Raw genomic sequence first — 24,691 nt, forward strand, 5'->3', positions numbered from 1 at the left:
TTTCATTTAGACAGGATGAGATAACTACCAGGCTCAAGAAGTCAGAGAGTTAGAGAAAGGAGATTTCTATGGGACTATTCAGCTGTGACAATCAGGTTTTCTGCAACCCCAGGGGGCCTATGGAAGGACGTGGCCCTTTCCAAAATGATGGTAGAATGAGACAGGGACCTCAAAAATAATCACATCATCTCCCCGAGAGGCTTGTTCATTTTTTTCTGTTTTCGTATTTTACACAGCGTGACCAGGAACTGTGAGTGATGTGCACGGTTTTACAAATCACCAGACCCAGACGTTAGTGGATACATGGCCTGTAGCTATTCCAACACAGTAAGCTTGAGGCAGAAGGGTCATAAACAAAGAGAAAAGGGCACTAAAAAAATAAGTAATTTCCCAAGGTCTGTTAGAAATCTGAACAGAAAGAGATGATGTTAGATTTCATGCCTTGCTGTGAAAACCGCAACTTTTCAAATTCTGGCACAGAGTCTGGGCTCTCTTTAAAACTGCTTTAGATATGAAGGTAATTGTTTTTCAACTTTCCAAGCCACAGGGTCATATTTCCCCAAGTAGGCTGAGTATCTGCCAAGTATGTGGTGATAGATCCTTCATATTCTGGATTTGGGGTTCAGGGGGCTGGGGAGTCTGGGAGGGTTAAGTAGAGGAACCTGCTGCGGCTGAATCTCGGTGCAGTGCTCCAGCATTGATGACTTGGAGGAGCCTCGGCTGTCAGTTCTGCATTTGAGTACACAGAAAGAGCCATATATATATATTATATATATATTTATATATATTTTATATATTTTTTATATATTTTATATATGTATATATTATATACAATTTATATATAATATATATATTTATATATATGTATATATATATATTTTTTTTTTTTTTCTTTTTGAGACGGAGTCTCACTCTTTCGTCCAGGCCCGACTGCAGTGGCACTATCTCGGCTCACTGCAAGCTCCACCTCCTGGGTTCACGCCATTCTCCTGCCTCAGCCTCCCGAGTAGCTGGGACTACAGGCGCCCGCCACCACGCCCAGCTAATTTTTTGTATTTTTAGTAGAGACGGGGTTTCACCGTGTTAACCAGGATGGTCTCGATTTCCTGACCTCGTGCTCCGCCCGCCTTGGCCTTCCAAAGTGCTGAGATTACAGGTGTGAGCCACCGCGCCCGGCCAGAAAGAGCTATTTTAAGCTCAGAGCTACCATTTCTTTCCCCACAGTAGAAACAGCCCCCTGCTAATCAGAGCACTGGACCTACAGAACAGAGGCTGCAAACTAAAATTTCAATGGTGATACATATTCAATCAGATGCCACAATTCCCCCATTTGCAAAATGGTGTTTAACCTAATTGCTTAAAGGACGTATTGGGAGAACTTGGCACATAGGCATTCCCAAAACAGTTTTCTACAGACGTGAATTTTTCTACCTAACACTTTTTTTTAAATCACAAAAATATACTTTTCTCAGCTGATGTTCGAAACCTTTCAGCTATTTACAAGACTTTTTAAAAGCTGCATTTAAATAGCAAAACTCCATTATAATACATGGATAACACCTATCCTTCACTAAAGAGGAAAACAAAAGCAAAACTCAATATAGATAGTGCACAGAAAGGAGGCACGAGTTTTAACTTACAATGCTATGGGGTATATATCCTATTGGCTATAAGCAGTCACTTATCTGCATAGAGAGTTATCTGGAAAGAACCAGATAGGCCTGAACAATGATCAGATAATAATTTCAATCCATTAACATAAGGCAAAATATCTAAACTACCTTGGAAAGACTTCTGGAAATGTAAAATTCAATTAATTATTAAGATGATTTAAAGTAAATAAACAGAAATTCCACTAAGATATTTTGTTGTGGTGGTTGTCATTACAGGGTCTTGCTCTGTCACCCAGGCTGGAATACAGTAGCATGATCATAGCTCACTGCAGCCTCAAACTCCTGGGCCCAAGCCATCCACCTGCCTCAGCCTCCTGAGTAGCTGGGACTATAGGCATGTGCCTCCATGCCCAGCTATTTTTTTTTTTTCTTCATAGAGGCAGGGTCTTGCTATGTCACCTAGGCTTCACTAACACATTTTTTGAGAAACTCAGGAACTATGGACTTGTCTTTGGGGCTTTAAAGTCAGGCAAATGTTTGTTTATTTTGCTTAAATGTCAGAGAGTGAATGACTTTAGTTATATAGAATATTCTTAAATTATTTGCTAAACTTGGAGCACATATCATCTAAATTATTGAAGGCTTAACAAACCATAGGAAAATGAAGGATTTTTTGGTATACAGGTCTCCTACAAATTATCAATATGTACTTAGACTTGGCAAAAAAAGACCCAGAAAGCACCTACAGTCTGCCTTTTCTCTTGCAGAGGACAGAGCTGACCATTCAGAAGGGATTGTTTTCTAGGTGACAAGCTAGCTGACATTTAGCTATGACTTCAAACTGAAATTCTCTTTGGCCTTGATGTAAAATGAAAAATAAGATAAGCCATTCCTTAAGTAAAATTACTAAAAACAAATGTTTCCATTATCAAGTGCACTACTTTGAGGCAATGTCTCACACTGTTATTCCTTTGTTAGTCTACTAATAAAAAGAGAAATCAAATTTTAATTCCAAATATTCCACAGATAAAAAATGTTTCAAGTAAATGGAGAGGATAAATTATGCTCCACAAGATCCAACAGCCACTGAACATGGAACAGGCGTTTCCTGTTGAAGCGAGAATGTTTTCCAAACTTGGGAAGAATTTAGTAACCATCAATTTCCATCAAAGATAATAGTAGACTTTGCTATCATTTGCTATTAACAATAAATAAATTGACTCATCTTATGAAATGACTGTTCATTTCAAAAAAGAAAGAAAGAACAATTTGAGGAAACAGCAAAAAGATAAACGTAAGTTACCATGCAAATAAAGTGAATTAGAAAGGGGAGTTGTTGAGTATACTTGTTGGTTTTTGTCATGTTGGTTTTTTTCCCTCCAAACTCTGATGGAAAGTCTATATCATGAGATATTATGTCATTATATAATGCATACCTTACCACATACAAATCTCATCCCAGAGAAAGGTCACAACAATCAACACAAATTTACCAAATGTGAATGACCTGTTCTGAGAACAATGACTACTTCTACTAGGCTTTCTCACAAAAGAGTCTGAGGCTGGCAAAAGGCCATATTGGTAGAGATTCCCCTCAAGTAGTTACCACATATTCACATTGCCTATGTTCGTGTAGAAAGGTAATTGCATGTATCCAGTGTTAGCAATTACCGTTTTCTTTAACCATAAGAAGAAATTAATACATGTATCTGTCATTTTTAGTCGTTGTCACATAATTATAGGATCTTTATTATAAGTATTAATTACAAAATATTTTGCTGCCTGATACAAAAGTCATATTTAAGATGCATCACATTTTTCTTCCATTCCTCAAAAGGTTACTTTTCATAGGTAGAATTATTTATTAATTTTATTATCTAATTTCACCAGCAACCTCTGCCCCTGCCAAGAAAAGAAGCAACAGAAGTTTTACATGCTCTCTACATTTTAGCTCCACTACGACTTACCAAACATAATATTAATAAAGAGTTGGCACACCTTATTAATAATTGAGATACCTACTGTTTTTCTTGTACAGAAGAACTTCAAAGCAGTTTGATTCGTAGTTGTCAAAAGTTTGCCTGACTTTCTCAATGGTCTTCTTGTCAGTCAATTCCCCATACATAAAACTGGGGGGGAAAAAAACAAACAATCGATTTCACTTTTGTGCTGCCTTTCAAATGCTACAAAAATCATATAATTGTCTTTGATTAGTCAAATGTGGCTACAAAATATAATATTGCTCCTACACAGAATAGTCAAATCATGAGAGGCAGTTCTTGCTTTACACAGTTCCTGTATGCACAGATTTCAGTCACTGTGGTTTAGTTAAATAACACCAGTTCCACAGCACAGTTCAAATTTCAGTTTCCACAGTATGTTAACTGTGAGTAATTGCACAAAGTGCAAGCTTTGCTGCTTGATCTTCAGTCTACAAATCACTGGAAAATAACAGATGCACCTTCACAACCAGTCACTGATCACATCACTTCTTTCAAAGCCTGTCAGTATTGGAAACAGCACGGCTGTTACTCAGTTCACGCACAGACAGAAAAGCATGTAGTCATATTGCCTCCTTTTCTCTCAGTGATAAACCCACATGACATTTTACAAAAATGGATAATCAAAAGCAGTAAGTAGCCAACAAAAACTAAAGTCCACCAAAGAAATGAAAAATAATAATGTTGGAAGTGGAATTCAAATTGAACATAAATGAAGTTATAAGAGAAATAGGTGACCATGGAAATGTCGATACTATTGCCATTTGGGAAACTCTAAATATGCATCCAAAAGGACTCAGTGAAGGTGAGCTCATCCATATAAATGAAGAAAGTGGTTGTGACAAAAAGGATGAAGGTTTCCCAGAGGAGGTGACACCAGTTTAAAAACAAACCAAAAAAACCCTCCTTATTAAAGAAGCTCTAGTACATTGTTCACAATAGTGAAAGTGGAAGAATAAAATATTTGAAATTAATTCTAACTTAGAAAGGAGGGTGACAATTTTCGAGAAGTCAGAAAAGATGCTCTCTTTATACAGAACGTTACATTCTGAAAAGGCAAGTATTGTTTAAATGACTCATAAGTTTTTTAAGAAGAAATAAAACACTTCCTCCATTCTCAAGGTTTCTAATGTTCAAAATCACAGTACACTAAATAAATATGAGTTTTACTAATATGTCATCTCCCTGCATTGATAACCAACAGTAAGAGAGTTTTTATTGTTTTGACAAACATTTTTAAAGATGCTAAAACAATCATAATTTTTATTGAGTATTAAGATAGTATTATGTGGTTTCAGCTTGCATGGACCTTATGTTCCCATACTATCATTAAAAAAGTGAGGATTGCATATTATACATATAATGCATTGACATTGACATTCTCATCATTTCAGGAAATTTTCTTAAGATATGTACAAGTGTGGCTAATGGAAGGGAAGTAAAGCTGGCATCTTGAAGGAATCATACATTATTACAGTGGTTAGAGGAACATACAAAACATAGATTAAGGAGTGAATGTCCATATTCCACAAAAACTTTCTAATGTTTGACATTCTCTATTTTTCTAAGAGAACCTTGGCAAAAGTCTGATCATCTAAATAACAAAACTTGCCCAAGAACTACATGCCTCTAAAACTCCATTCTCAATGCTTTCAAATCATCAGTTGTACATCTGGTTTTAGATACACAGTTCTGCTGATCGATATGACTGTCCAGACCATTTCTTCCACCAGGAAAGAAAATGTGGCATTACTAAACACCTTAACTAAGATTTTGAAAGATGAAATGTCTGTCTTTGTTATTGCTTTTCTTTCAGTTTTCAAAGAGTTCACATATTTACTAGAGGCAGATCCAAAGTGTGGTGGAGGCTGAAGCTTATACAATCTGTGAAGCCCTCCTTAAGAAAAAGAATACAAAATTATAAAACAAGATTACAAACAGAGCCTCGAAAGACATCCACTCAAATGAGGGCCCCTGAAGGTTCAGATTCATTATAGGTTCACAGAAAATCTGCACCTGAAAATACCAATCAATAAAATTTACAACCTAAAAGGCATAGTTTTTCAGCAAGATCCAGTAATGACACACAGGATCCAATAGCAGCACCACATTACAACCGGAAATTACAGGGTAACTCAAGCCCACCTTCTACAACACCAACCTAAGCAACTAGAATTCTAGAAAGTAAGAAATGAAAGTGGGTAAGGCAGATCAAAGATTGTCCAAGCACCGAGAAACCTGAATCCTTCATTTTTAATATATTTAATTTAAAAAGGAAAATTTTAATTGTCATTAAAATAATAAAATAAGTAAAAGGATCTCAGAATAAAATGACAGACGCTTAATTCCATAATCTTATATCTAGACTAACACAGGAAACCTCAAAGCATACCTGCAAGCTGGCATTGAGAAGCCACTGTTACTGTCAAAGCTGAAATTTCAGCTCATGAGAGTTTCATAAAAATCTCTTGAAGGCATTACAATTAAATTAGAATTATTCAGCTAAAAAACATAAAGCCACTTCTCTCCCCAAAAAAATTAGCTTAATATTGTACATAATATTTTTAAAGACAAGTGAAATTTTTAAATCTTTTTTTACTAACTTTTATTTTTAATTAAAGAATCTTAATAAAGCAGAAACATTTTAAAATTCAAGATAAGGGCAATTAAACTAAGTAAATATTTATAGTCTTAAAAGAAAGAAAGAAAAACCATTTCACACTGCTACTAAATGACAGGTGTCTGTGGTTCAATAAACTGAAACATAATATTCACAATTGGTCAACAGAAGAACAAAATAAGAAAGAATTTATGATATAACAAGCAACTAGGATAAAAATTATCAAAAATTAACTCCAATAAGATTTAAAAGTAAGTTACAACTCAAATTTAAAAAAGAAGCTCTTTGAGGGACTGGTTTAATAACACCAACTAAGAAAAAATGCAACACAGGTCTGATGCAGCTCAACTTCTGAAGAGAAGATAAAAACAAACAAGCAACTTTTAAATAAACCATAAAAATTTCATAATACACCTCCATTAGTTAGTCCTTCCAATGCTAAAATCACTTATCCTAGGAAAATAAAGGCACTTAAGAAAAATAATCCTATATTATTAAAATCCGAATGCTGTTTTTAAAATAGTCTTTCATTTCTTACATTGTTCCACTCAGATTTTTCATTTATTATACCACATATTTCCAGTGATAGAACATGTATTTGAAGGGGTGACATGTAGCAGTTAAATAATAAGAGGTATTTCAAAACAGACTATAAAGAATGTCAGAAATGTACTATCTATCTATCCTCCCAAGGCAAGTGTTCTGGAGGTTAATTCAATCTCTGAAAGTATTTTCATCCAAAGTTGTCCAAGCCATACTGATAAATCAATGATTCCCGCATTCTCTATGGGTATGGCACATTTGTTTATTTGCTTGGCTTTGTCACATATGAATGCTGAAATGTTTTATCACAGGTTCCTGAAGCCTGACTCAGGATGACTGAAGCTCAATGCAGTCTTTGAATGGTTAATCAATTTGAGGGGTCACAAATTATAGAAATAGTAATCAACAGGCTTTAGAAACCATATATAATAATTTTACAAAGTTTTCATATCTTCTACTAAATATCCTCAAGGAATATGTAACGGAAATATTTTTAAAATCACAAAACTTCCACTTGCTCTCTTACATAGGATGCCAAGCTCCTCCTTGGTAATTATAAATGAACTACTGCACTGTTACTTTATTGAAAGGAAAATAGAATTGGATTCACAGAAGCAATCTATCTCTGTTATCATATTGGGCAGTCATGGTATAACAGAGGACTTTTGCATTTGGAGGACCACTTACAAAGTGGATAATTTATGGACAAGTCGTATATCCTCTCTGACCCATAGTTTCATCAGTAAAATAAGGACAATAATAATATAACTCAAAGGGTGACAAAAGGATAATGCAAATGAAGTTACAAATTATAACGTGTTGCACAATGGCTGAAATATGACTGGAATGTACAGATGGGACTAGAATGCCCCTTCCCCACCCCAGCCTCACTCCCTAGCTTCTCCAGGATTCTCCAGGAACCATGCTTTCCGAAAGGCATTGTCACTGTGTCTTAAAGGGAGATGTGCATGGTTCTGTGAATCTTCTTTCTTCACAAGCCCATGAGGTTGAAGCAAACACTCACTCAGAACCTGCTCCTGTATAATCTGGCCACTTTTCTTGCCACACAACTGACTGGTTTCATCTTGGGAATAAGGGATAAGTTGTCTTCAGGCCTGGTCTAGGCCATACCCAGCTCGCCTAGGCATCTGGCAGTTATCGTTCATGTGTATCTGACCTAGAAAACTTTGAGGAACAGGTGGTTTGAGCTTGTAGCAGGATTTATTTATTCTTGGTTCCCTTGCTCTGCTCTCAAAATCTCACGAACAAGCCTCATTATAGTACCTAGCATAAGAATAGCTATAACGATTGATAGACTTCCAGAGGAGAAAAGAATCTTACAACTCTGAAGAAAACATAACCTAATCATCAGTTCCACCAACCTCTCTTACTCTGCTAAATGTGCAACAGTGTGTCTAGACTAAAATGCAACAAACATTCAGTCACCATAATACAGGGTAATATTATCTGCAGGCTGTAGTTCATAGATTAGCAAATCCTTCGTCAAAACAAAGCAACACAGATAGACTTAACGCAGTTGGTAAATGTGGTCTCCAGCTCAGAACTGGCCACAACCATAGAATCATAAAGGTTAATGGGAGGTGGACTGAGATCTGCAGTCGAAGGATCAAAAAAGATAAAGCTTGAGAGAGGGGAAGTTAAGGAGGAAAAATTAAAAACAAGAATACAGTTTTCGGCCGGGCACAGTGGCTCACGCCTGTAATCCCAGCACTTTGAGAGGCTGAGGCGGGCAGATCACCTGAAGTCAGGAGTTCGAGACCAGCCTGGCCAGTTGAAACCCCATCTACACTAAAAATACAAAATTAGCTACACTAAAAATACAAAATTAGGCATGGTGGCGGGTGCATGTAACCCCATCGACTTGGGAGGCTGAGGCAAAAGAATCACTTGAACCCAGGAGGCGGAGGTTGCAGTGAGCCAAGATCATGCCTTTGTAGTCCAGCCTGGGAAAAAAGAGCGAAAGTCTGTCTCAAAAAAAAAAAAAAAAAATACAGTTTTCAAAATCTGAAAGAGGTAATTTTGGAATAAATCAAAGACATTCCTTTATACAGAGGATCATAACCAAAAGGTTTCACAACCCATTGATTTATATGGTCTTCAAAGGATTTCACTGGAGTAAATAAATGGTTGATCCATGACATGTAATTAAGGAAAAACAGGGATAGCACTGTATACCTCTAATCTTCGGAGTCTGACATCACCAAGACACCTCTGCCCTTCAACACTTTTCATCAGTCTCACCATGAGAAGCACAGCCCTCAGCCAAATGGAGCCGGACTGACCGGCATCCATCATGTGTCACGTGCTCTTGGTAGCTGCTGAGATAATCCTGTGTTCATAAAACTGCTGTGAAATCTGCCCAATAAAGTGTTTCTTAATATCTCTGACTCATTGTCTAACTTGATGGGGTTGGATAAGGGATTGTAAATGGTCTTTCAAAAAAATGTATTTGAGAGCATCTATCTACCCCTCAATCCTCCCTACCTAAACTACCTGATTGTTCTTCTCACCCCTCTATCCAAAACAAAAACAAAAAATGACAGCAGAATAGGCTCTTAAAAGTTTCAGGTTAATTAGAAGTAAAATGCTAAAGTGGTTCCTACCTAATCTATGACAGTATATCCCAAATGTCAGAGCTTCTACAGGTCATGAGATAAGATCATATGCTTTTAAATGTCATTCTCCCAAAGTCTATAACCTCTTTTAAACATGCGATACTTTTCATGTCCTCCAATAAACAGCAAAACAATGCAAAGGCGTGGAAAATGCAGTGTCCACAGTAAAATGGACAACGTTTGAAATTCCTAGGGATCCGAAAGTATCATAGTGTCATAATTTTGCCTAAAACAAAAATGAGACAATACCTAGCACACATCAGATATTTTCAGATAGGAATTTCAGTACCATTATGACATAGCAAAAATGTAGGAAAACCAGAATCCTCATTAATGGCTGCTGAGAATGGAAACAGAAGGCTACTCTGTAACAGTCTTATAGCAGTTAATTTACAAACTCTGCATATATTCTATTATCCAGCAATCCCATTTCTGGGGATAGAGACAGAAAACGTCTCACACAGGGCCACAAGAAGATGTGTAGGAGGATTCTTATTTCCAAGTTGTTTGAGGTAGCAAAGTGTCAAAGTTAGATTCCAGGACTACTAGAATGTATAAATAGAACGAAGGCTGTGAAGACACTACAACATTAGACAACAATCAGACATGATGAATAGATCATCATACGGTGACACAAAGAAGTCTAAAAACATAATGGTGAATGAAAAGAGTAAGAAACCATAAATATTACAGTGCGGTAGGAATTAAATAGATCTTAACAACCAACATATGCAAAGCAATATCATTTCAAGAATACACATATTTAATTAACAAGCAGAGGACAGATTAGAAAGACATACAATAAACACACTTTAGAATTAATAACCATAAAAGGAAGAAGGGGGATGGGATGAAAGGGAAAAGAAATAAAAGGAAAAAAATAAAATAAAATAAAGAGAGACCTTGCTTAGAGAGAGCAAAATGATAATATTGTGACAAACTGAGGAGTATGTTTAATTTGATTCTGTGTGTCTGGTCCAATGTGGGAGGGGTTGAGAAGGACAAAGAGGAAAAAAGATAAGAAAACAGAAGAAAGAAATATTAGCCTCTTGATATGATAAAAACACAAATTAATGTGTTTTTATTTTACCATAAAACAATTCACTTTTGAACATTCAAAACTATGGCATGTAATCATTTACCTAGTTGCCACTTTAACCCTGTAGACTTTAATTCATCTAATGTAAGTTGTATACAAAAATGATTCTTTTTTCTGAGATATATAGTGTCAAAGGTTGTATTTTCCCATATAAAATGAAGCTCACTGCTTTGTAGCTTCTTATTCTCTTATGTCTGTCTAAAAACTTATTATGATAAGCAACAATTTTAAATTATTTACAAGGATATTCTCAGTGTCAAATACTTATCTCCATATTCACTTATAAGTCAGTAATTCCACACACTATAATAACTTTTAGCCATCAACCCCGTGTTTCTAAATGTACATCTCATTTTCTTCTTTTCTCTCTCTCTTATTCTGTGTCTCACATTTAAAGGCTTTTCTGGATTTATTCAAGAAATGGGAAAAAAGCTATATGTAAAAGAATTTGAGTCATGATGCAAACACTGTTTTATAAACTGCTTGGGGGGTGGTTTTGGGTTTGTTGTTTTATTTTGTTTTAGGCTTTTTTTTACTTGATAATATGTTGTTAGTTTTTCCAGTGTCATTGCCCTTCCAGTATATACAACATATGATGTAGCTAAACTTCTACTTCTGGATGTTTGGATTACTTCCAGGTCTTCAGTCTTCTAAATAATGCTACAGCAAACATAAAATGGATATAGTTTAATTTTAAAAGAGAATAAGGAAGTTTAAAAGAAGAACACATTAAAATAAATCATGCTTCCAAGAAAAACTGATAAAGGTCAGATATTTGTTCATATATCAGATGCTAGTCTTTATTGTTCTGTGAGGGCATTAAACTGGTTGCAATTTTTAGGTTAACAAAACACATCTGGCATTTTATGCAAGTAAGTAATAATTGTTTACATTAAGAACATGATCATTTGAAAACACTGTCTCTGATAAGTAAAGACAATTTGGGGAAAGACTCAAACACTTTTTTATACAGTTAAAAAGCATGGTATAATCCAAAACTCTCCCACCTCAAATGTCATAACACAGGATGAAATACAAGAAATAACAGTATGCTATACAGAGCATGTGAGACCTAGGTTACGGTTTATTGCAAAACAAGCCAATCCAATTCAATAAATACTGTCATAAGACACTGTCTTGTGTCCTGTTGTGCATACAAAAGTGAGCAAGATGGAGACCCTACTTTTAAGGCACTTACAATCCGGTACTTGTGTTAGAAGAAAAGCAGCTCTTTCATAGGAGCAAAGAGCTAATATAACATACCAGCACTTATTTTCTTAGTAAATCCTTTATAGGAAAAATTGTACTTGCCAAAGAAAATAGGCCAGGGATAGGGCAAATACATGGGACACAAGAAGGGATGAGAGCAGGACTTAAAATAGATCCAGATATGAAGAGTAATACTTCTCAAAAATAGCAACAAAAGCAATAAAGCAATAAGAATAAAAACCCAAGGGATAAGGCAAGTTAGTTTAAGGCGAAATGATGAGGCCGACAGAAATATACACAAGAAACTATGAGGAGTCAGAGAAGGGAAAAACCTGTCTTGCTTAGGGAAGCATAAATACCTTCAGGTAGATGAGATCTGAGATAAACCTGGCATGAAGACGGGATGTCAGCAGTCCAAGAATAAGAAATGCGAGTGTGAGTATATCTGTGTTCCCTGGAACACTCTATGGACCTGTTCCACAGGATAAGGTCTACCATGAAACTCAGCTTTTTCTAACTTAAACTGCCTTCTGGGGGATAGGAGAGGAGCAATGCTTAATACAGCCCAACGATATCAGTGCTAGCAAAGGGACCCTCTCAACCAGAAGCCACAGATTTTCATCACTCCCATTTACCAATTTCCATACCTGGGAATGAAGACTGAATATGAGAATGCCTTCAGTAGAGGCAAAAATGAGGATGGCTAGAGGAGCGTAGATTAAGGAAGAGAATGTTTGAGCAGATTATTTCTCAAGCCTGGATAAGCACCAGAATCATCTAAGCTGTTGGTTAAAAATACTGACTCCCTGCTTGACCCACCCACTTCAGAATCACCTACTGATTCTAATTCAGTAGGTTTAAGCGGGGTAGGAATCTGTTTTGCAAAACCTATTTAAGTGATTGCTATGTGCAGTCAGGTTTAAACTCAATGGTATAATATAAAATATCTACATTTCATGATGATGAAGGATATCTAGAGAGGGAAAGAGAGAGTTATCAACCAATCCCTTCTGTATAACGTGGATGACTCTCTCTCTCTGCCTTTCTCTCTCTGTATGTACGTATATATACAGATATACATGTTCCTCTGATTACTCAGCACCTAGATTATTCTTGGCTCATGGTAGATGGTAGGTGATCAAAAAATATTTATTGAATGAATTGATTAATTCACAGATATATACACAGTTATATACATAGAGAGGGAGAGAGTCATACACAGGGGATTGGTTCCAGGATCCCTGCGTATATCAAAATCCATGCACACTCAAGTCCTGCAGTTAGCCCTGTGGAACCCACATATATAAAAAGTCAGCCCTCTGTACCCAAGGGTTTCATATCCCCTTGAATATCATATTTTCGATCTGTATTTCTCTAATACTATATTTCTGATCACATTTGGTTGAAAAAATTAACCTATAAGTGACCCACACTGTTCAAACCAGTGTTGTTCCAGGGTCAACTGTATATGTATTTAACTATTTTATATATACATATATATACGTATATATATAATGCTTCTCAGCATCAATGGGTAGAAAAAACAAATCACTATTTCTCTGGGCAAGTCCCTTAACATAGCTCTACCTCAGTTTTCTCATCTGAAAAACAGAGGATTTGGCCTAGAAAAAAAAAAAAATCAGATCCCTTGTAGTTCTAAAATAACTTGGTTCAGTGCTTAGTTAAATGAGAGCTTTAAAGAAAAATTAACTCATGGAAAAAACATCCCATCTGGCCTTACTGAAATATTGTGAAAAGTTTTAGGTTCTAAATTAGTTCCTTATATATAGTTTCCTTTTCTTTTTTCTGATCCCCTTTTTTCTTAATATTCTCTTTAAGCTCACAGAAATGGCATATTTTTTTAAAGAACCATTATAATAATATAAATGTCAGATTCTGTTGTACATGAGTCAAACAATGTACCATTACCAAGTACATGTGGCTTACACAGGATATAAGAGCTTTATTTTATGTTCTTTACATTCTCATGGACCATGTTTAACTTGGCCAGGTGGTGTTTACTCTGTTTTATTCAAGACAATTTAGTTGTTCCAGAGGTGCTGTAGATCACATGCCACAAGTTGTTCCCTGATACAAGACGTTCCTCTGATTACTCAGCATCTAGACTATTCCTGGCTCATGGTAGGTCATAAAAAAATATTTATTGAATGAATTGATTAACTCACAGATATATACAAATCTTTCTTTTGGCAAAAGTTCTCACCAATGGCTCTTAAGCTATGTGTTTCCATTGATAATTTAGTCTCCCTAATATTCTAACATAATTTTTAACTCTATGGTTTGTATATGGGAGTCCAAGTAAGCTTAAGCCTTTTAATTACATTCAGATTTTTGTTAAGTTTCAGAAAAGATTACTTAGCTATTCTGTTACCTACCTGCAAGTGCTGCTTTTCTGCATGACGTCAGCTCGATGATATCCAGAGAGTTTACAAAAACCGTCATTACTATAAACTACAGGCCAATCCACAATCTGGGCATTTCCCAGTAAGAAACTTGATTCTGAAGAAGAAAGGAGAAAAAAGGAGGTTATTTAGCTTAATTCAACAATGCACTTATTTCAAGTAATCAAAAAGGCAAACTTATAAAGATGGACACATACAACTATGGTTTGTAATTGTACAAATAATATAACCTGTTCTTGAAACTGACATAACCAGGTTTGCATGATCATGAGACCTTCAATAAATATCGAATTTATATACAAACTAAAAATTCCATTTAAATGAAACCAGTTTATAATAATTCTTTCCATTCAAGTATACCCTAAGCTATGAAATCAAAGTGTAGTTAGTAATAAATAATGTTAATGACTATAAATTACACCTAAAAATTGGTTAATTTACTAAGATTAGGGCTATGGTCACTTCCCTACAAATTGAGAATACTGAAGTTGATAATAAAAGAAAATTGGATGACCCCCTTCAAAAATTATATTAATATATTGCTGACGTGATGGACCAATTTTTTTGTCCATTAGACTAATCTTGAAAAGTCTAATTTAAAATAGAATTTAAAAGTCTTCCTTTAAATTAAAATTATTCAAAGATATTTTCAACCACATAATACAGATAATTTAGAAACTATCAGTATTCCAAATAAAAGAGATATTTTTGTTCTATTTTACACAGAAAAGTAGGTTTGCTTTTGTATAAATTAATATAAAATGATTGAAAATCCAATCATATTAGGCAGTAACTTTAGCAGTTTTGTAAACCACATGTTATATGTCAACATTAAAATGAATTAAAATTAAAATACTGTTAAAATATATAAATGAACACTTATTTTTAATATAAATAATTTAAAAGTAAAAATTTTTAAAGCAATAATATGCTTCAAAATTTTACCTAAGAAAATTTCCTTTGAACTCATACTCAGGGTAGTATACTAAAAATATAACAATTTTTTTAGAAGACTTTAAATCCTCATTCATAATTGGTCTTCATAAAAATAATAATGCAATTTAACATTTATTAAGTAGCTGCTGTATAAAAGTCACTGCTCTGGGTCAAACAGTGGGATAAAATAAAGATTAGTAAAACACACCCTTTGCTCTCAATAAGTGTGTATGTTGAAAACAAATATGTAACAACAAAATACAACTGCCAGAATAGATACTAAAGAACCATGGGACAAAATATGAAAAGCAAAATCTGTTTGAAGCCACTAGGAAACAACGGAAAGTAGGCACAAACTGGAAAAGATAAACCCTTGAAAAAGAGAGGCTTTATTAGCTGAGATAGTCATTTAACTGTCTATTCCGCTGAGAGCACTTGCCAGTTTGGGAAGTTCATGGTGTGAAAGAGCTCAAGCAGAAGTGTCTTACAAGTCTAAGGAGTCAAAGGTCACAATTTGGGGGTGGCAGAGCAACTTGGAGTTTGGGAAATCCTTTAATTGATGGAGTAATAAACTTCTGCATAATATACCTCAAATCCTTCTTGTGGCCAAAACTGGGCAGGCATAGGGTGAGACAATAAGGAATCCAGCAGACAGCAATGGTAAAGGGCTAAAGAGATGGATAGAAATTTCACCAGCTCCCCGAAGCTAGAAGATGAATTTCAAAGTTCAAGTCCCATCAAGCTAGAGAAGCTTGAAAAACACCTCAAGGCTTCCATCTAAACACAGAAGGCCACGCATTAGGGGTAAGAAACAAGTCACAGGATGAACGGATATGCCCTGGGACTAAAATAAAAAATGTAGAAATTAGACCAACGCGAAAAATAATCTTAAAATCAAGTCTCTTCATGATCAAGGTCATCCATCAGTAATTTAACTGCCTGATTTTAAAAAAAATGTAATTCTCCTCAGAGGAAAATAATGAAATCCCAAATCTCTACAATGTATTGATATAATGTCCCAGAAACAATCAAAAATTATTAGACAGGCAAGAAATGGAAAACCCTACAATTACTATGGAAGAAAGTAGGCAGTAGAAAGAGAAGTCAATAGGTAAACACAGAAATAATGCAATCTCTGAAATTAAAAATGTATTGGATTGGTTTAACAGCAGATTGGACACTAAAAAAGAAAGAACAATTTGAAAACACATCAATACAAGCTATTGCAAACTGAAGTAAAAGAGAAAAAGATTGAAGAGATGTTCTGTGGGACAATATCAAGCAATCTAAAATATACGTAGCTGAGTCTGAAAAAAAACAAAAGAGGGCACACATGTTATTGGACGATACGATAGCTAAAATTTTTCCAGATAGAATGAAAACTAGCAACTCAGCAAACCACAAGAGAGATAAACATAAACAAGCTACAGTAGGAATACCTTTCTTGGTCTTTTGTTCCACATCAAAAAGTGTTCTATTTTCTGCAAATTGATCTATAGATTCAATACAATCACAATGAAAATGACAACAGGCTTTTTTGAGGAAATTGAAAAATTATAAAAGTTTGTGAAAATGCAAATTAAAGTAGTTAAAAATAAAATATGAAAAAGTAGAACAAAGTTCTACTATAGTAATTAAGTAAACTATAGTAATTATGTAAACTATAGTAATTAAGATGGTGTGGAAATGGAGTAAGGACAGACAAGTAGACCAATAAAACAAAATGAGTTCAGAAACTGGCCCTCACATACAACATCAACAGCTTTTTTGCAAAGATGCCATGCCAACTGAATAGGTAAAGTCTTTTTCAATGAATTTTATTGAAACAACTATATATCCATATGAGCAAAAATTGAAACATGACCCCTACCTCATACACAAAAATAATTTGACGTGGGTCATAGATGTAAATATAAAAGGGAAAATTATAAACCTTCTAGAAGAAAACATAGAAGGAAATCTTTGCAATCATGAGGAAGACAAAAATTTCTTATATAAGCCTCATATAGCAATCACCATAAAAGAAAATGTTGATAAATTAGGCATCATCAAAATTACTGTCAACTACTCATTCAAGGACACTCTCAAGAAAATGAAATGGAAACCTACAGCCTGGGAGAAAATACTTTTGATACAGGTATCTGAGAAAGAACTCTAATCCAGAAAATACAAAATATTCCTACAAAAGAACAAACAACCCAAGTATCAAAATGAGCAAGTAACTTAAACAGACATTTCACACACAGAAAAGAGAAACAACAGCCAATGAGCACAAGAATAAGATGCTTACAATCATCACGCATCAGGAAACATGAACTGAAAGCACAATGATATACTGCTGCTCAATTACTAGAGTAGTTTTAAAGATTAACAATACAACATTGTTGATGAGAATCAAGAACTAGTGCTCTTTATAAAATGCTAGCAAGAATGTAAAATGGTATGATCACTTTGGAAAACAGCTTCTCGTAAAGTTAAATATGTATCTATGACCCAGAAATTTCACTTCTAGGTATTTATGCAAGTGAAATGAAAACATATGTTTACAAAAAGACTTGGAGGAAAATGTTCACATCAGATTTATTCACAGTAGCCAAAAATTGGAAACAATGCAAATGTCTATTAAGAAGAGAATGGATTAGAAACTGTGCCATATTTACACAAGGAATACTACTCAGCTCTAAAATGGAACAAAAAACTTCTGATACATGCAACAATATGACTCAAAAACATTATAAAAGAAACCAGCCACTAAAGTAGGTATACTGTTTGATTTCATTAATATGAAGCTTAAATATAGGGAAAACTAATATTATATGATGATAGGGATCAGAACAATGATTTCTAAAGGGAATGGTGGAGGAAGTGACAGAAAAGATAAAAAGAACTTTCTGGCAAACGTAATTGTTCTCTATCTTGATAGAGGTATACGTTACACAGGTGTATACAATTGTCAAAATTCATTGAACTGTGCAGTTAAGATCTGTGCATTTTGCTGCATAAAAATTTTTTAAAACACACAAAGAGGACAATGGATAACTCCGTCTGACCAGAGAATCAGAAGTTTTAGTAAAACAATGGTACTTGAGCTTAACCTTAGTTATGAGGATGGTATTACTACATTTCTGTGGTACCTAGGGCAGTGAGAGATCAAAATGAGCTAATTTCTGCAAAAGTACTTCAGAAAGTATAAATTCCTCTATAAATAAATGATGTTTTCTTTTATTTATAGTATCAACTATAAATTTTTTAATATGACCATCAAAAATTGTTTTCTTTCTCACCTTAGCCCAAGCCAGTTTACCCTCTCTAATCCATAAGCTGTCCACTTCATGACTAGATAACTGTGGCAGGCCATACAGCTACATGGTATCCCTGCCTTAACTCATTCCAATGTTCAGTCTTGTGATTAGGTGAATGCTAAATTGTCTCCCTGAAACCCTTCCTGTATCCTATCATTCTTTATCCAGATCAACAATCCCAACTGTTTATATAATCAAATCTCAAATCCTTTCCGAGGCTAACAAAGCCCTCTGAAATCCAGTCTCACCTTCCCTACCTATACAAACATGTTTCCCATTATTCCTAAAGTCTATACTATTACAGTTAGGTCAGTCTCTTCATTATGTTCCGAAAATCTGCTCATTCATGCTGCCCACTATTCACTTGAAATACTTTTCTGACATCTCTTTGCCCATCAAAACATTTAAGAATCATCTCAACTCTACATTTTCTATGCCACATTCACTGAATACCACTCAGCCTACATCTCCTCTGGCTGCCACCTTATCTGTCTCCAACCATTCACAGGACAAACTTTCCACAGAAGTTGTCTATTCTCACTGACTCCATCTCCTCAGCTCCTGTTCACTCAACTCACTCCTATTTAGCTTCTTCCCTACCACTCCACCAAGACAGCCAAGTCACCAATAACCTCTCCCTATCGCCAAGCCCACAGGATGCTTTTCACTCATTTCATAACAATTCAGAAGTGTTGGTAACCATTCCCCTCTTAAAAGTCTCTCAATGCTTGGCTTTCACAGAACACCATTCACTTGTTTCTCTGAACATTCCTCTAGTTTTTTTGCAGGCTCACCATTCTTTACCAATAAGTATACATTAGAGTGCCTTCTTTACCAATAAGTAGACATTAGAGTGCCTAAGTCCTCTCCTTTCTTTACTCTTATACGCTTATCTATGTCCGTAGATTCAGTAACTCATGATTGTATATCTCCAAACCAAACCTCTTCTGTAAACTCTCGATCTTGATATCCAAACTTGACCTCTCTTCTTAGCTATCTTAAATGTGCTTCAGTATAACATGATCATGACTTTTTACTCCTTCAAATTAGGTACTTTCCCACTGTTTCCTGTCTTAGAGAATGGGGCCACCATCCATACAATTTTATCAGCCAGTAATCTGGGAGCCATCAATCAACATTTATCCCATTACCCTCATATCTAATTAATTACCAATCGCATTACTTTTATCTCCTAAAACTCTTTCAAATCTCTCTAGTTCTCTTCATCTCCATGATCATCACCCAACTCCAACCCTCTATCATCTCTCCCCTAGACTACTCAGGTAACTGATTTACTCAGAACCTCTGTGGGAGTCCTTCAATGGATTTTTTATACTGAAGCCAAACAAGTTTTTTGTTTGTTTGTTTGTTTGTTTTTCAAAAAACTAAAATTGTATCATGTTTCCTCCCTCCTTTAACATCCTTCTTTTGGCTCTCATAAGACCCAAATCCTTTCCATGGCCCACAATGACTTCAAAGTCTGCCTAGCCTTAGTTCTCATCACTCTGACCCTTGCCCACGATACTCACCTACAATAGCCTCATTGACTTTTCTTATATTCTTGTAAAAGCCAAGTTCTTTCCCAGCATAAGGACTTTTTACTTGCCATCATCTCTGCCTAAATACCATTCCTTTCCCTCCTCACCTTGTCACCTTCATTTATTTAGATCTTAACTCAATTGACATGACCGCAGGGAATCTTTCCCTGACCGCTGATGAGGTAATATCCCTGTTATATAATTTTTTGACATGATGTACCTCTCCTTCACAGCCATTCACAAGTGCAGTTTTACACCTATTTGTGTCATGACTTAATTAATGTGTATCTGGCCGGGCGCGGTGACTCACACTTGTAATCCCAGCACTTTGGGAGGCAGAGGCAGGTGGATCATGAGGTCAGGAGATCGAGGCCAGCCTAGCCAACACGGTGACACCCCATCTCTCCTAAAAATATAAAATTAGTCGGGCATAATGATGCACACCTGTAGTCCCAGCTACCCGGGAGGCTGAGGCAGGAGAATAGCTGGAACATGGGAGGTGGAGGTTACAGTGAGCCAAGATCATGCCACTGCACTACAGCCTGGGCAACAGAGCAAGACTACATCTCAAAAAAAAAAAAAGAAAAAATTAATGTTTATCTGCCTATTGGATTATAAGCTCTACAGGGATAGAGCCCATGTAAGTTTTTGCTCACATTTGATCTCTCATTGCCTAGCACAGTGCCTGACACACAGTAAATGCTAATTTAATGGTTGATTATACGAATAAGCAAATGAACTAATACATTTTTGCAGGGTTCTCTTTTTATATAATTGGTATTATAAAATTTATTAAATAATGTCTTTCTAAACATTCCATATATGCTAACTTTGTCTTTTCATATAAATCACATATTCCTCAGGATTATAAATTATATGCCTAGTCTGCATACAGGAATTTCAATATAATCATCCAGACAGAAAATCAATAATGAGACATTGGACTTGAACTACACTTTAAACCAAATGGACCTGACAGATATAGATATATAAACATTCCACCCAAAGACAGTAAAATACATATTCTTCTCAAGTACAGAAAGTTGAAGCTCTCAACACAGAATATTCTGCAGGATAGATCAACTCTTAGGCCACAAAGTAGATCTTAACAAATTTAAGAAAATTAAAATCATATAAAGTATCTTTTCTGACCACAAAGTTATAAAGCTACAAGTTAATAATATGAAGAATTTTAGAAAATTTACAAATATGTGGAAATTGAACAATATACTCCTAAGGAACCAATGGGTCAAGGAAGAAATTTGAAAGGGAAATTTAAAAATATCTTGAGACAGGCTGGGCGTGGTTGCTCATGCCTGTGATCCCAGCACTTTGGGAGGCTGAGCCAGGCAAATCATGAGGTCAGGCATTCAAGACCAGCCTGCCCAATATGGTAAAACCCTGTCTCTACTAAAAAATACAAAAATTAGCTGGGCATGGTGGCACACGCCTGTAGTTGCAGCTACTCAGGAGGCTGCGGCAGGAGAATCACTTGAACCCGGGAGGTAGAAGTTGCAGTGAACCGAGATCATGCCACTGCACTATAGCCTGGGCAACAGAGTGAGACTCCATCTCAAAAAAATATATATATATATATATATCTTGAGACAAATGAAAACAGAACCACAACATGCCAAAACTCAAGGGATGCAATAAAAATCGTTTTTAGAGGGAAGTTTATAGCAACAAGTGCCTACATGAGAAAAGAAGACCCTAAATAATCAAACTAATATTACAGCTCAGTGAACTAGAAAAAGAAGAACAAACTAAACCCAAAGTTAGTAGAAGGAAAGAAATAATAAAGATTTGAGCAGAAATAAATGAAACAGAGACTAGAAAAACAATTTTAAAAGGTCAGTGAAACTACAAGTTGGCTTTTTGAAAAGATAAACAAAATTGACAAACCTTTAGCTATACTAAGGAAAGAGAGAGAAGACTCAAAAAAATCAGAAATCAAAGAGTAGACAATACAACTGATACCACAGAAATACAAAGGATCATAAGATAACTATTATGAACAATTAAAATCCAACAAACTGTCTAATCTTGAAGAAATAAATTTCTAGACACATAGAGCCTACCAAGACTAAATCATGAAGAAAAAGAAAATCTGAATAGAACAATAACAAATAAGGAGATTAATCACTAACAAAAATTCTCCCATCAAAGAAAAGCCCAGAACCTGATACTTTCACTGCTTACTAATTCAATATTTCTCAAACTCTTCCAAAAAATTAAAAAGGAGAGAAAACTTTCAAACTCATTTTAGGAGGCCAGCATTACCCTGATACCAGACAAGGAAGCTACGAAAAGAGAAAATTATCTGCCAGTATCCCTGAAGAACATAGATGCAAAAATCCTCAATAAAATATTTTCAAACCAAATTCAACAACACATAGAAGGATAATTCACCATGATCAAGTGGTATTTATTCCTGAGATGCAAGGATTGTTCAATATATGCAAATCAATAAATATGATAGACCACATTAACAGAATGAAGGATAAAAACTATAATATTGATTCAATAGATTTAGAAAAGGCATTTGAAAAATTCAACATTGTTTCATGATTAAAAACTCTCAACATATTAAGTATAGAAGTAATGTACCTCAACACAATAAAGGCCATAACAAGCTCTAACATCATACTCAATGATAAAAAGTTGAAAGTTTTTCCTCTAAAATCAGGAACAAGACAAGGATCCTGTTCTTACCACTTCTATTCAATTTCTAGCTGAAATCCTAGCCAGAGCATCTGGAAAGAGAAAGGAAATAAAGCCTTCCAAATAGGAAATAAAGAGGTTACATTGTCTCTGTTTGCAGACAATATGATCTTATATGCAGAAAAAAACTAAAGACTCAACCAAAAAACTGTTAGAACTAACAAACAAGTTCAGTAAAGTTGTAGGATATGAAATCAACATATGAAAAACATTTCTATAACAACAAACTATCCAAAAAAGCAATCAAGAAAACAATACCATTTACAATAGTAACAACAAAAAAAAAAAAAACAGTACTTAGGAATAAATTTAACCAAGAAGGTGAAAGATCTATACACTGGAAATTGCAAAACATTGATAAAAGAAACTGAGGAAGACACAAATAAAAGGAAATATATCCTGTGTTAATGGACTGGAAGAATTAATATTGTTAAAACGTCCATACTACCCAAAGCAATCCACAGATTCAATGTAATTCCAACCAAAACCCCAAAGACATGTTTCACAGAAATAGAAAAAAAAAATCCTAAAGTTCATCTGGAACCACAAAAGACCCCAATAGCCAAAGTAATTTTGAACAAAAAGAACAAAGCCAGAGTCATTATACTACCAGATATCAAAATCTACTACAAAGTTATAGTATAAAAGCAGCACGGTACTGGCATAAAAATAGACACAAAGACAAATAAAACATAATAGAGAGCCCAGAAATCAAGCCACACATTTATAAACCATTGATTTTCAGCAAAGATACCAAAAACATACAATGAGGAAAGGGCAATCTCTTCAGTCAAGGATGTTGGGAAAACTGGATATCCCACATCAGAAGAATAAAATTAGACACTCATCTCACACCATATATACAAATTAACTCAAAATGGATTGAAGACTTCAACGTCAAACCTGAAACTATAAAACTGCTGGAAGAAAACATAGAAGGAAAGCTACAAGACATTGGTCTGAGCAAAGATTTTTTGGGTCTGACTTCAATAGCACAGGTAACTAAAGCAGAAATTACCAAATGAAATTACATCAAACTAAAAAGCTGTACAGCAAAGGAAACAATCAACAGAGTGAAGAGACAACCTATAGAGTAATAAAATATATCTACAAACCAAACATATAAGGGGTTAATATGCAAAATATATAAGAAACTCAACTTGATAGTAAGAAAACAAATAACCAGATTAAAACATGGGCAAAGGATATGAATAGACATTCCTCAAAAGATGAAATGCAAAGAGCTAACAGTTACATGAAAGAAAGGTTAACATCACTAATCATCAGGGAAATGCAGATTAAAACTACAATAAGATGTTACCTCATACCTACTGGAATGGCTATTATCAAAAAGACAAAAGATAACAGCTGACCAAGATGCCAAGAAATGGGAACTCTTCTACACTGCTGGTAGGAATATAAATTAGTACAACCATTATAGAAAACAGTATGGAGGTTCCTCAAAAAATTAAGAATAGAACCACCATATGATTCAGTGATTCCACGACTCAGTAAATATCCAAAGGAAATTAAATCAGTATGTCAAAGAGCTATCTGCATGCTCATGTTTATTGCTCCACTATTTACAGTAGCTAAGATATGGAATCAACCTAAGTGCCAATCAACAGATGAATAAAGAAAATGTGGTATATATGCCTAATGAAATATTATACAGCCTTTAAAAAGAAAGGAGCATTCTCATTTGTGACAACATGGATGAACCTGGAGGACATTATTTTAAGCAAAATAAGTCAGACATAGAAAAACACCATATGATCTTACTTACATGTGCAATGTAAAAAAAGTCAAACTCATAGAAACAGAGAAAAATGGTGGCTACCAAAGGCTGAAGGGTGGGGACATTGGGGAGATGTTGGTCAAAGGACACAAAATTTCAGTTAGACAGAAGGAATAAGTTTGAGTGATCTACTATATATCAGGTTAATGACAGTTGATAGCAATATATTGTATATTTGAAAATCTCCAAGGGAGATTTTAAGTGTTCTCACTGCAAAAAATAAAAGTGACAAGTGAGGTAGTGAATATAT

The 24,691-nt window shown here is 35.0% G+C and overlaps 1 protein-coding gene across 1 annotated transcript in view; it reads right to left on the reverse strand.

Moving 5' to 3' along the window:
* Positions 1-24,691, reverse strand: part of KCNH5 (potassium voltage-gated channel subfamily H member 5) — a 343,028-nt gene that overhangs the window by 299,584 nt on the left and 18,753 nt on the right. Inside the window, exons 2-3 of the mRNA XM_019009338.4 lie at positions 14,117-14,240; positions 3,636-3,742 (exon numbers count right to left, since the gene is read on the reverse strand). Coding sequence (XP_018864883.1) covers positions 3,636-3,742; positions 14,117-14,240 — 231 coding nt within the window. The remainder of the gene's footprint in view (positions 1-3,635; positions 3,743-14,116; positions 14,241-24,691) is intronic.

The sequence above is a fragment of the Gorilla gorilla genome, chromosome 15 (genome assembly GCF_029281585.2).
Source record: "Gorilla gorilla gorilla isolate KB3781 chromosome 15, NHGRI_mGorGor1-v2.1_pri, whole genome shotgun sequence".
In the NCBI taxonomy this organism is placed as follows: Eukaryota; Metazoa; Chordata; class Mammalia; order Primates; family Hominidae; genus Gorilla; species Gorilla gorilla.